Source organism: Seriola dumerili, unplaced genomic scaffold, assembly GCF_002260705.1.
Source record: "Seriola dumerili isolate Sdu_G_001 unplaced genomic scaffold, Sdu_1.0 BDQW01000260.1, whole genome shotgun sequence".
In the NCBI taxonomy this organism is placed as follows: Eukaryota; Metazoa; Chordata; class Actinopteri; order Carangiformes; family Carangidae; genus Seriola; species Seriola dumerili.
The window spans coordinates 891,005-904,998 of record NW_019174515.1 but is presented as its reverse complement, the minus strand read 5'-3'; the positions used below and the strand labels follow the sequence as shown (position 1 = coordinate 904,998).

The window sequence follows — 13,994 nt, the reverse complement described above, 5'->3', positions numbered from 1 at the left end:
TAATCTGTTATGTTGTACCCACAGTCATACCGGCAGCCACATTTATTATGGTGTGTCATGTATTCTGATTTGTATGTATGTGTTGTAGGGAACACATGTAACATTGACATCTCCACTTCCTGTCTGCTTTGAGTTATTTTGCAGCAGACCACACCAGCTACAGGTAAAGAAAAGTAACACACTGTGTTTCTCCAAATGATGCCATGTTATGATCAGTGACTGGTGGACATATTTTTCCCACCACTTCCTGTCTGCTTAAATTTGATCTGAGGGCTGAGGGATCTAAATGTTTAGAGACGCTGTCTTTTCAGTGTGAGCTCATGGGTGGAAATCCGACAACAGCCAGCGCCACTGTTACAGAAAGTGCCTTCGGGCAGATGCTGACTCCCAGCCTGCTCACTAATTATAAAGTACTGGATAAATACCTCAAATGTAAATTCAGCTGTTCTAGTTTTTAGCAACTTAACAGCCTCGGTGAAGGTACCGCGCAGCTTGCTTCTCATTTCACCTTTTATTCCCCCTTCTCCTCTCCTTCCCTCCAGATGGGAAAACTGGACAACGGCAGCCTGACACTGAAGTACCCGGTGTGGCCGCGCTTCAACTCCTTCGGTGATGCCGAGCTTGACGACAACCACCTGTCCATTGTCACTTTAGAGGAGAAACCTTTCGTTATAGTGGAGGACGTGGAGAGGCTCACCGGAACATGCATGAGGAACTCCGTCCCCTGCAGAAAGCATATCAAAGAGTAAGTTGTCTGTATATCTATCTATCTATCTATCTATCTATCTATCTATCTATCTATCTATCTATCTATCTATCTATCTATCTATCTATCTATCTATCTATCTATCTATCTATCTAAAAACATTAGAATAAGTTCAGAGAGGATGCTCAGATCAACAGTACAGAGAAAATGCTGTAACAACACTTGACTGAACAGATGAACCTGACCTTTTACTCACTTTGACATGATAAACTGTCTGTCATTATCCAGTGTATTATCAGTTAGAGTGTGACCTGCTCGCCTCAGCATGAAGCTACATTAACCTTAGCTGAATGCAGTCAACAGCTACCCATCCTCAGTGTTGAGCGACCGTTCTAAAAAATATGACGCAGAGTGATGAAATAAGAAATTCGCACAAATCGTTTCATGCAGTGGTATTAAGGGTTCACGGCAATACACACATTTGTTGTACAACACAGTAACACTAACTGAAACTCGCTGTAACATTGGCCTGATGCCATCGACTAAATTATCAAACGAACAGGTAACCTGACGTGTCCGAAAATGTGGGACTGAACATGACAGAAAATTAAACTCCATTTTACATCATTGTAGTTGATAATCAGAAGGTGATGAAGATTACATTTTCTGTGCGTGTGCTCTCTCTCTCTCTCTCTCTCTCTCTCTCTCTCTCATGAGCATGGCAAGAAGTGCAGTGTGCGATCTATGCAGCAGCGTCTTTCCTCCCCCTGAAAATGGAGGCGACTGCTGAACTCAGCAGTGTACTTCCTTCCTCACCAATTTTCTCTCTAATGCCCAAATATCTAGCCTCCTCCTATATTATGTTCTTGAAGTACACAATCACAGCGAGAGTGGCTTTCACTGCGTGTGTGTGTGTGTGTGTGTGTGTGTGTGTGTGTGTGTGTGTGTGTGTGTGTGTGTGTCACTGAGGGGCTTGAGTGCTACAGAATCAAAGCATGTAATGGGTTTTCGGATAATTTAATATAATTTTTCTCCACTGGAACACAGACACTCACGGACATGTACGCTACACACTTTGTGTCACTCCTATCATTACATACATACATTCATGTATACAAACTGTCTATAACTACTACACATCTGCACACATGCCTACACACACACACAGAGCTGATTAGGCGGTAATAGGGTCCCAGGGAAGAGGCCAACAGAGATTTTCATCCAGAATCACTGTGAAGTAGGGCGGAGGATAAAGCATCTCCAAGGAGGAAGACAAACACACAAACTCATATACACTCTCTGTTGCCACATGTCCACTCACTCACAGGCCAATGCATCCGGGTGCACTCCTCCCTCCCACAGCGCAATTCCCACTCAAGCATCCATAGTTTCCATTTGGAGAAAGAGGGATAGATGGAGGAAAGGGAAGGGGCAGAGAGAGGGTGGTGGTGGTGGAGGGGTTGGATGGGGGGGTGGGTGGGTTGGGGGGGTGGGGGGGGGGACGACAATCCATGCATGCGGAACCAACAAATTCACTCATCCAGGCTGGGCCTAAGAACAAGCCATACTCGCACTAACACACACACACACACAATCACACATATACCCACACTGCCCTCTCTGGAGACCCCTCAGGCCCTGTAGTGTTTCTATATCAAGTTGGCCTGGCAACTTCACAAACAGCCCTCCATAACATCACATGCTCTCGCTGCCTGATCTGTACTATGGTCTGCCTAAGTGGGTACACTGTGTTCATAAATGCAGCTATTACAGCTCTGGCCTATATGCTTGCTCTGCCACTGCCCTGCCAGCTGAACCTGCCAGAGAGCTGCTTTACTCATCTTTGTTTTGTTTCTATTTTTATATATCATAGATCCCATGCACAACCCCCCTCCCTGCACCACGTCATCATGTAGTTGCATTACAGTGACATGACTACGTTTTTGTTAATATAATGGTAAATATGATATATTAAGCTTAAGCCAGCCGTGTTTCTTTGTTTCTATGTGTGATTAAATTTCAGTTCACTGAAGTTATTGAATGCTTTTTGAAGTCGCACATACGGCATGCATGGTGAACCACAAGCCTATAGGGCATCTACAGTGGTTAAACAAATACACGTCGCATTACAGGAGGAGTATTTTTCAAAGTCTTTCTTTTAGATTGATGAGGAAACACAACCCATAATGGTAATGAATTAGCCTGATTTTGTTGACACATGGCATGTTTGCCAATTAGCTTATTTATTTCATTTTAAATTAGCTCCAACAGCTGCTACAGATACTCTCTGGTTACATCTGTAGAAAATCACCCTGGGTGATTGCGCAACATTTCACAAAAAAAAAAAAGAAAAAAAGAAAAAAGAAGTCATTCACAACTGCTGACAGAACAGGTTTTTCTTTTCTTTTCTTTTCTTTTCTTTTTTTTATTTTTTTTTTTATCAAATGAACCTTTTCTGTCTTGTGTGAAACTATTAGACCATAAAGAGGAAATTCCTTTCTAGTTTTAAGACAGGAAAAAATTCCACTTGGGATGACGTTCATTTGACAGATCGATGGTGACTAGTGAGGAGATTCCACAAAAAAAAAAAAACGGCTAATGTTTTTTTTTCCGGCGCTCCAGAATTCCTTCAAAGTGACAGAGTTTCTGCTCTGAAGGTAACTGCAGAGTCACAGCCGCATGTGTGGAGGGTTTTTTTTTTTCTCACTTTCCGTCAAGTTTGTGCCCAGGTTGTTGTTAAACTAAAGGGCGAGGCTATCTTCTCCTAATTAGCACACATCTAAAAGTTAAATGAGAGTCCCAGGTGGCTGAAAGTTGAAGTGCGCTCTTGTGTGCGTGTGTGTGCGCGTGAACACTGTCTGAACTCTCCTGCTCTGGAATTCATACACACAGATGGTACAAGGCTTGCAGATGCAGTGCCGTCACAAACCCCTTCTCTAGAGACGCAGAGAGGTAGAAGGAGAGAAGAAGCATATTTTTTTCAAGTCTTCTGATGTCATTTCAGAGTAAAACAACTTCAACTTAAAGGTGAAAAAGTCCCAGGGTGACATTTGTTCACTGGTGCATTCACATAAATTTAACAAGTATGATGGAGGGAGAGGCAAATCGTGTTTTGTTTGTTTTTAATCCAAAGGGAAGATAGTTGACATATCTGAAGTTGCACAAACTTCATCAAGATAAATATAAAATTAAAACATGGATTTACATGGTCAGTTTTTTTTTCATGCAAAGAGCTGGTACGTCTAATATTCAGCCCACACACTGTATGTTTAATGTGGACTGTGTGAAATGTTCTGTTCCCTGCCATTTTCTCACATCTTCTGCGACAGAATTTTAACCAATGATGCTGCATGGTTTGAAGCAGCAGCTGTTCAAAGTCATCGCCTAATGAGGTGTCTGTGTGTGTCTTGTTTGTGTTTCTGCAGCAACACAACAGAGGCTGGTGGGACGTACATCAAGAAGTGCTGCAAAGGCTTCTGCATCGATATTCTGAAGAAAATTGCCAAATATGTAAAGTTCACCTATGACCTGTACCTGGTAACCAATGGCAAGCATGGCAAGAAGATTAACAATGTCTGGAATGGGATGGTGGGAGAGGTAAGGTGAACATGTCTGCGCGCGTGCGTGTGTGCGTGTGTGTGTGTGAGAGAGAGAGAGAGCGAGAGTGTGTATGTGATTCAACTAACTCAATCTAAACCAGTGTTCAGTCAATAGCGACCCATGGAGTCAGATAGCAGCCAGAATCAGATGGCATCCAAATGTGTGTGCAAAGATATCAGAGTATATACATATCATAAAAGTCAAAGCTGATCATAAATAGCAGGTATAATTCACATACAACTTGCTGTATATGTAACCAATTTCAGCAGAGTTTCCTTTACGAAGCATATTAAAGAAGCGGTAATACTGAATGCTAAAATGATGTATTGATCACTCTTCACTTTTAGTTTGTAGGACATTTGAAATGAGAAATACAAGCCAAGGATATTCTTGCTCCTTATGCTCCAAGAGAAGCTTTAAGTGTTGACTTTGCAAAACTTTCACAGGGTGAAAAAAAACAAAAAAAAAACTAACTAATTTTCATCTATGAGGCTTCTGCACCAACTGTAAATGCTCAGAAAGTAAACAAATCTTAGCTACTCCTGCAGAAAACTCCTTTGCATAGCTTTAATTACCCGACTCAACTTGAAGGTAAAGTCCCAGAGTTCATTTTAACACCGTAAACTTTATAGCCGTCCATATATTTTATGGCAGACTTTATTCACTTTAGATGAAGTTCATCTGGCATTCATCTTATTTAGCGGTGACGCCCGCTTGCGTGTAGATTATATTGATTAACAGTCAACCTGAGATTAAAAACCTTAACGATGTGCAATCAGTGAAATTCACATTCTGGTGCATGGGTTTATTTTTTGCTTTTATTTTCGTTTCAGTTTTTACTTTACTATCATGAGAGATTAATCTGCAGACGCTACATGGAGTTAGTGGACTACTAAAGCAAATAACTAAATGGCTAACTTGTAAGAATCAGTGTCAGTTTCCCTGTGTGTGTCTACCTGCTCTCTGTGGCAAGTTGGTAAAAAGTGAACAGGGATTTGAACAAAGGCAGTAATGAGTGCAGTGTAGCTTCATCAGGCAGTTGTGTCTTTCAAACTTATTTTGATGGTTTGCTACATTTGATTGTCTTTATTGTGAAAAACCTAACTGAATACCTGAAAAATATAATGTTAATTTTCTTCTTCTCCCTCTTTTCTTGTACTCCCCCCTTTCCACTCTACCTCCCTAAACCTTGCTTTTCTACCATTTTTCTCTCTTCTCCTTCTGCGCATCCATCTCTTCCCTTCTCCCTGTCCTCACTCCTCTCTCTTCCTCCATCCCTAATCACTCATCCTCCTCATCCATTCATCCATCCATCTGTCCTCCCTCCCTTTATCCCCCTGTTCCTCCCTCTCCTCCTCCCCTGAAAGGTGGTCTATAAGAAAGCCGTCATGGCCGTCGGATCTCTGACGATCAATGAGGAGCGTTCTGAGGTCATCGATTTCTCCGTCCCGTTCGTGGAAACCGGGATCAGCGTCATGGTCTCCCGTAGCAACGGAACCGTCTCCCCGTCAGCCTTCCTCGGTAACTGTCACAGAATAACCGTTGGCTGGGTTGTTGGACTCAGGAGAGAGTCTTGTTTGCTTTTTGCGGTCTGTGTGAGTGCAGAAGGATATTTGTTTTGGGTGTGTGCGTGTGTTCCCCAAGATACAGAGATGACAACACAATTCAGTTCCGTTACACAGCTGTCAATACTTGCTCTTTTATCAGAGGGATTTAGTTCGACTCCTGCTTCCTGCCACAATGACTCTCACTTACCTGAGAGGGACTTAACCGCAGGATATTAACCTGAGTGACCACGGATATCTCCGTTACGGCTGCTCAGCCACGTTGACTTGATGTGTAGCATTTCAGCATCAACATCCAAGCTCCTGCACTCACATATAAGACGGCACGTATGACTGCATAAAAGTGCAGAGAGAAACACATGCATATGCCAACACACACGCAGGGGGATAAAAGACACACACGCAGGTACGCACACTGACATGTATGCAGCATGCAGTTAGTGCTGTGAAAGTGGCAATTATACGGGCTTAGCAGGAAAACTCCATAATGGCTGCTTGCCAGCCCACACACACACACACACACACACACACACACACATACATATACTTGGACATGCACAGTGCAGTGCTCTCCCATACATTAGAGTGGGGTTTAATCTCTGCAGTAGTGTTGTGAGCTCAGAGGGAGGACAGGAGTGCTGACACCAGGGCTTCCTATACTGTACACCTCCTCACACTGTCAAATAGGAGGTGTGCCTGTGTATATGCAAGTGTGTGTGTGTGTCTGTGAACATGCAGGAGTCAGCTAGTTATCCATGCGGTTCTTTCCCCAGTGTGTGTGTGTGTGTGTGTGTGATTGATTTATTCATTAAGTTCATGGAAAGACAGAAAGGGGGTGAAAATCAGAAAAAAAAAAAAAAAGTAAAAATTTAACCCAACATGTGTTAATGCTTAATCTCTTTCCTCTTATTTCTCCCTCTCTCAGAGCCATTCAGTGCATCAGTGTGGGTGATGATGTTTGTGATGCTCCTACTGGTGACTGCAATGGCTGTTTTCATGTTTGAGTACATCAGTCCTCTGGGCTTTAACAGAAACTTGGCACAGGGAAAAGGTGAGCATCAGCCTTAACAGCACACGTCACAAGATATTAAGATCTTTTCCAGATTTTGTATTCTTTTTTTTATGTCATCTTATCTTTCTCCTAATTGTCGTCTGAACCATCTGTCATTCTCTCCCCCGTCCTCTCTCTCAGACCCCCACGGCCCTTCCTTCACCATGGGCAAGGCCGTGTGGCTGCTTTGGGGTCTGGTCTTCAACAACTCTGTGCCAGTGCAAAACCCGAAAGGCACCACCAGTAAGTTCATAGTGTCTGTGTGGGCCTTCTTCGCTGTCATCTTCCTGGCCTCCTACACTGCCAACCTGGCCGCCTTCATGATCCAGGAGGAGTTTGTCGACCAAGTCACCGGGCTTTCTGACAACAAGGTAAGGGCGAACAAATGGGAGATATGGTTTGTTGACTTGACTGGCTGGATGGTGGTTTCTTTATTAGTTGAGGATTTAGCTTGGAAAAGAAAATGACAAACCACACCTTGAAAGGTTTGTGTTTGCATTTTGGTTGCAGCCGTGGAGTTCAGTCACATATTTATTCCAAATGGCTCTGAGGCATTTCTCATTTTTAAAAGCTCTGGTCACCCAGTGGGGATTTTGGTGGATTGACCTGTCAACCTCTCTGTGCCCCTCAAAGGCTTAAAGTTCCAAGTTTAACAATGTTTTCTAATACATTTTACTCAGAAGTGGATCCTAAGACAAGGCTAGCTTTGTGGTGGTCATTTTAGATAACAAATATCCGTCTGCTGCAAAAGCAAAGCGTACGTGTAAATGTGCCATGCATAGAATAAATGCTTTATATACATAATGACAGTTAGTACCTACCATTTTATGAAGTAATTCAAGTGTCTGTAATTACAACCTCACCAGTAACATCTGGCAAATTGCTCTGTCTCATTTCGGATACTTCCATGGAGTGCACTGTCTACACTATGTTCTTACTTGAGTAGAGCGTGTTGGATTGGGTGTCAAATCGAATATCAAGTCGAACGCGGTCATTTTGGACTTACCGAAAGTGACAATCGCTGCTATTAGCTAGCTAGCTAACATTTGTGTCATTGTTCACTTCATTCTTCCAACAACAGTATAGTGATACATAATGAAAAAAATAACACAGTGTGTATGCATGTATAACTGTTGTATGATAAGATGTTCACTGTTGCAACCATGGCAACAGCTGCAGCCTTCTCGGCTGGCGGTTTAACAAGTTTGAAAGCGAGGGGACAAGTGTGGAAAAGCCACTAAAAACCATTCACATTTCTCCCCAGACATTTGGATCCACATATATCAAATATTTGGAATTGTGTTTGGATTTAAATGCTCAAGCCATCAAGACTGGACATGCATACTGCATACTACATTTGTCATTTGGGGGATGAAATATTCCACACATATCTATGCAGGTATTTTATCTCTTGGTCTTAAATGGTTGCAAAATGTAGTTTTCCTACATTGCTTCCCACACCACTGTTGTGCCATAATGTGAAATTATTACACATGTACAACTGTGATAATAGGCACTGAAGTGAAAGAATTTATAGACAAGAAAGGAAAGATAAGAAAAGTAATATAGAAAAGTGGAAAAGGAGGTCATGTAGGATGAGGAAGCTAAAACATCAAAGGAAAAAGTCAAACTAAATGTAGAGAAAAGAAAAGAAAAACAAGACAAAGGGGTAAAGAGTTCCTTGAGGAGAGAAGGACAGATGTATAGGGAGACGCTACCAAGGAGAGAGTGTTTGAGAATGATGTAGAGGGTTTTGACAACATGCAGAAGGAGAGGGGGGGCAGGGGGAGGGAGGGAAGAAGGGGTACAGCAACTGGCAGGAGGTTGACTGAGGAATAGCGAGAGGCCAAGACGCACAAGATGTTACAAGACAACAGGCGGACAGATATGGGCCAGGTTGACGGCTGAGGTGGGGAGAAAGGAACGGCATGAGGAGGGAGAAAGCAAAAGAGATACGGAAAGACAGAGAGGGTCAGGGAAGAAAGGAACCAGACAAAAAGGGTAAATGGCCATTCAGACAGATATGCTGAGCGAGGCTGGACATCGTGACAACTGTGACCGGCAAGATGATGAAGAAAATTCCCCACTGAGATCCCTGACAGTGAATACTCCTTTAAAAACTGCTTCAACTGGACCACTAGAGGGCTGAGACACTGCAGAACAAAGCCACAACAAAGATGCCTCAGACTACATCAGCCTATCAGGTTCCTTTGGTTAACATGTTAGCAAACAGTTGCCCACTTACACACCCAGCAGACGCAGAGCAACATGGTCACCCCACTGCAGCTGTGTCTTATCACGTAGATGTAAGGCCAGTATTTTTAGTTTAAGCCGCGGGTTGGTCACACATCACTTCAGAACAATATTGCAGTGACTTGAGCACTCTGTCATTTTTGCACTGTTTCCATATAGTGCACAGCGTGTGTACAGTGTGCGACTATGGTCCCACTTACAGAAACACTAATTGGATTGGTTGTTTTTCCAACCGTGGAAACATTACATTGCATTACACTCAGCAGATGATTTTTTTCTAAAGCAAGTCTGCACATACATTGGGTTTTTTACATATGTATTGGAGGAGTCCCCAGAAAATCTCAATGCAAATGCAAATACATTACATCATTGAGGCACCAGTGGAAATACAACACAGCTTCCTGTGGCGAGGTACAATAAAACAAATTGCTGGTAAAAATGTAAAAGGATACACTATTTGTTCTAATCTTTTTTTAAAAATAGGGAGAAAACAGGCAGCCAGTCAGTTAACAGGTCTACGTTTTTTTAGGCTCAACAACCAACACAGACTTCTCTGTACAACACTGCCTTATTTGCCTCTGCTTGTTGAAGAGGACATGCTGTTCTCAACTGTTGATAGCTGAGCACGTCTTTAGTGTCACAGACTTTAAGATTTCAAACTTGAGCTAACAAGTGCTGTGCTGGGGTTGTTGCAGTTTGTCATAGTGACATGATAACAGCAGCGAACAGGTTTTGGAACTTCCCACTTCGATCAGTCTAGAAATCTGAAACACAAATCCCAGATAGAAACAAACCTCTTGAGTTCAGTTGGTTCAGTGACATAAATACAGTAATCATTAAAGCTTCCTTTTTTTTAATTCCTAAAAATGTGTCAAGATTCATCCTGGAAAAAAAAAAAATATTGCTGCTAAAACTACTGCTGGAACTACTCATGAAATGTTTTAACCTGCCCATTTAGGCGAGGTGAGATTTTACAGGCAATAACAATGTATTAATGTAATGACTATGTGCTTAAAGAGAAAACATCTCACAACTTACTTTTTACTGGCCAATTTCTACTACAACACCAGTATCACCTTGTTATATGACTTTAACCATTGATCTACAGGATAATGTAGTGTCTCTCTCTTTAAAGTGCTGAAAGATGCAGTGTTACCACTTTACACCATTTAGAGCAAGGTATTAGGACTGCGTTTAAAGATTGGCTGTAAATCCATTTTCAGATTCAGATCCTAGCTTCAAGGTTTCTGTGGATACAAAGAAAAATCCAATTTAAACAACAGAAAGTTTAAGGAAAAAGATTACAAGCTGATCAACAAGTCAACACTTTGCAGTGACACGACAATACTGCTTAAAACCAAAATAATAATGAAGAAAATCACACACAAGGTCCTTGAGAAACCCTGCTTCAAGAGAGATACAAGAGATACACACACACACACACAACATAGACAAAGACACAGTTAGACACACATACAGAAGGGAGTCCTTTGCTTATATAACAGCAGAACTTGCATAATAAGGAGATAGAGCGGGTTACAGGGGAGGAGCAGGAGGAAGAGGAACAACTAAAGAGATGTGGGACAAAACGAGAGAAGAAGAGAGAAGGGTAGATAGTTGGAGAGGAGGCCGGATGAGCTGAGGTGACGTCATGGCAGTGGGATCACACTCGGGGTCGCATGACACCCTTAAAGGTTTCTCAGACTGATATATTGACATCTACAGTGTATGTGTCCACTGTATATGTCTGTATGTTCCATTTGCGTTTTACAATTTACAAATTGAGCACATAAGGATCTCTTGGTAGAAAAAGTTGGGAATTCATTTCCATCGTTTGTGAACAAAATCTCAATATCGACTCTGTAGTTTTGTGAGAGTGCGATGCTGTCGGTCATGACCACGAAGCGGGGCGGTGAGTACTCTTATCTCCACCTGTCCCCCTTCGGCCTCCGCTCTTTCATTTTCTCATCATCTCCACATCAAGCTTTCATTAGCAGCAGCTGGTGCAGTTCTCAAAAGCCCTTCACTGGTAATTATCCAGCAAGAGAAGAGCACTTCCCCAATCTGCATTTCCCCAGCCGGGCCTGGCGATTCCAACCGGCGATGCACCCCCCCCCCCCCCCCCTTTTCACATGTGCCCTATTCTGACCTTATAGTTACAGCTCCACCGTAAGAGAGCTACAAAGGAGCGAAAGATGAGGGGAGGAGAGGGAAACAATAGGAGTTACTGCGTGAGGAGACAGTGTCTCCAGGGGCCTATCGCTTGTGATGCTGACACACACACTGCGTGACATCACCGCTAACACATGCACATGCACAGTAGAGTTTGACTTATCAACGCGCGCCCTCACCCTGACCCGGTTACACAATAGAGATGTACATGTGTGCAGACAGATACATGCATGCGTGAACATCTGTAAATATTTACATATGTATTATGTAGATACATCACATAAACAATTGAAACTCTGGCAATGTAAATACACAGATGATATTTACAGATGTGTAACATACAGCAAGAAGAACAGCAATGCTAACACTATGCAAATAAAATCCCTTACGCGCTGCCTTTGCATTGAGTCACTACTGTGTTGTATGAATATGTGAAATCAAAGCAAAACAGACGTGTATATGAAAATGGCATCAAATATTATTTTACAGAGCGGTTTTAATAATATTTAGTAAAACCACTCTTCCTCAATGCCAGACAACATCCTCACACACTCACACACACTTTGTGGTTAGAGTGGAGCTCATAATACACACTTCTAATTGATAGGGTTTGTGTATTTCTGGCACTGAGGGCAGATTGTTACCGCAGTGCTTGAGGGTAGGTTGTTATCGCAGCGACAAGCACACTACTACAAAACCCTTGACCTGTACACTGACTAGATTATACCTGAGAGAGACGCGGGGGGGGGGGATGGAGAATTAAAAAAAGGAGGAGACAAATCAGAGATGAAGTGAAAATATTCCAACAAAAGGAAAGACCTTTGTTAACAACCCAGTGTTGTGATTAGTTTGCGGTACAGATTGCGTGGACGGGTTACTTTTGTGAATTTCTCCACCCTGTGTGGTTGCTGCTATTACCCATGGTACAACACAGCTTTTACAGATACTGCATTTCTATTCAGTTAAAAACAAATGTCTGACACTGGTAAATAATAGTCCCAGGATGTAATGCACACACAGAAACACAGGACTTTGTAGTGATAAAATGATGAAATTAAAAAAATCTCTCTGTGATACCAAATATTAGAAAATCCATTAGAATTATCTGCATTTGCAGGACATGTTCAGGTAGGAAGACATGATAGGAGCTAACAGTTTATATGCTTCCTGATGTACATGTACATTTCTTTTCATTGTATAACCATGAAGGTTGTAAACAATATACAGTGTGTAACAGGTTCATGTAACAGTGTATTTGATTAAAATTCAACTTTGGGCTGTTTCATTGTGGCTTGTATGTAAACCCTTGTTGCCCATTTTAAAACTAATCTAATGTGATTGACCCTGTTTTCAGTTGCAAATATGTCCTTTGCAATTTTTTAAAGCCTAATCTATTAGTTCTTAAACATGGAAGAAGTAACTGCAATGAAACTAATCAAGAGTTTAAAGAATCACAGGAAAGTCTTTTGCTTCTCTGTAACTCATCTCTTATCAGTAGGGTTTCATTGCTTCTCTTTGTGTTTATTTTTAACCTTTGCTGTTCCCTCTGTTTTTCCTCTTCCTTCTTATTTCCTCTCCATTATTCTTCTCTCCTCTGCCACAGTTTCAGAACCCGTATGCATACTCGCCTCCGTTCCGCTTCGGGACGGTTCCAAATGGATCCACAGAGAGGAACATCAGGAAGAACTACCCTGCCATGCACCAGTACATGGTGAAATATCATCAAACTGGCGTCCAGGACGCACTGGTCAGCCTCAAAACAGGGTGAGGAAACAGTTTGTGTGCATTTTTGTGAGTAAGCGCACTGATCTTTAGTGATCCATGATCAATTTCTGTTTGACTAATGCAAAACTGTTCCTTTGTCTACCTGATTTTGTGTGTGTGCAAGTGTCTGTACCTACACATAAATGTGTGTGTAATTGCATGTCTGTGAGTGTACTTGGTGTCACATGTGTGTGTGACAGCTCCTCTGAGATTGGGGATGAATGGGCTTCCTCATTGGGAACAGCAGGAGCTATTTTTAGTACTGGTCTCTATAATGGGACTGGTGGTGATAGTGGTGGTGTGTGTATGTGTGTGTAAGAGAGGGAAAGGGGGGAGGGTTATCACACGGATAACCAAGGACAGATTGAAAGAGTGGAGCACTTTGAGAGGGTTGGATGGATAGAAAAGTGGAGGTAAAGACGGTAAAAAGAAAAGGAAGGAGGAGAGGCAGAGGGGTGACTCTCATCACACCATCACATGGGAAAAAGAGAAAAAGGGGTGGGGTAGGGGGCCAAGGGCAAAGTATCTGATTGGAGGAAATGATGAAGGATGGAGGGCAGGAAGTAGGGGCCAAGAGACTAGAGAAGAAAGTGGTAATGGAATGAAAAGGGGGCCAACGGAAAAGGGAAGGGAAAATTGAGGGTAAGAGAAGGGAGTGGGAAGTGAGAGAGGGGAAGCAGACTGGAAAAGAAGGGGGGCGTCAAGGAATGGAGAGATGGGAGGGAAAAGAAAAAATGGTAAAGGTAAAGGACAAAAGGTTGATGAGATGATATGACAAGAAGTTATTTCTGATTGGTTAATGGCTATGGGGTGGGATCCAATCAGTGCTCTCAGCCCAGAGGACAGGCTGCCTCACGGGGATGGAAGAGAGAGGAGAAAAAAA

At 42.4% G+C, this 13,994-nt stretch overlaps 1 protein-coding gene across 1 annotated transcript in view; it reads left to right on the top strand.

Annotated features, from left to right (window-relative positions):
* The window catches only part of grin2a (glutamate ionotropic receptor NMDA type subunit 2A), a gene marked incomplete at its 5' end in the record, with an annotated part of 132,009 nt that overhangs the window by 104,715 nt on the left and 13,300 nt on the right, over window positions 1-13,994 (top strand). Inside the window, 6 exons of the mRNA XM_022756859.1 lie at window positions 543-745; window positions 4,132-4,303; window positions 5,674-5,827; window positions 6,797-6,922; window positions 7,064-7,293; window positions 12,951-13,111. Coding sequence (XP_022612580.1) covers window positions 543-745; window positions 4,132-4,303; window positions 5,674-5,827; window positions 6,797-6,922; window positions 7,064-7,293; window positions 12,951-13,111 — 1,046 coding nt within the window. The remainder of the gene's footprint in view (window positions 1-542; window positions 746-4,131; window positions 4,304-5,673; window positions 5,828-6,796; window positions 6,923-7,063; window positions 7,294-12,950; window positions 13,112-13,994) is intronic.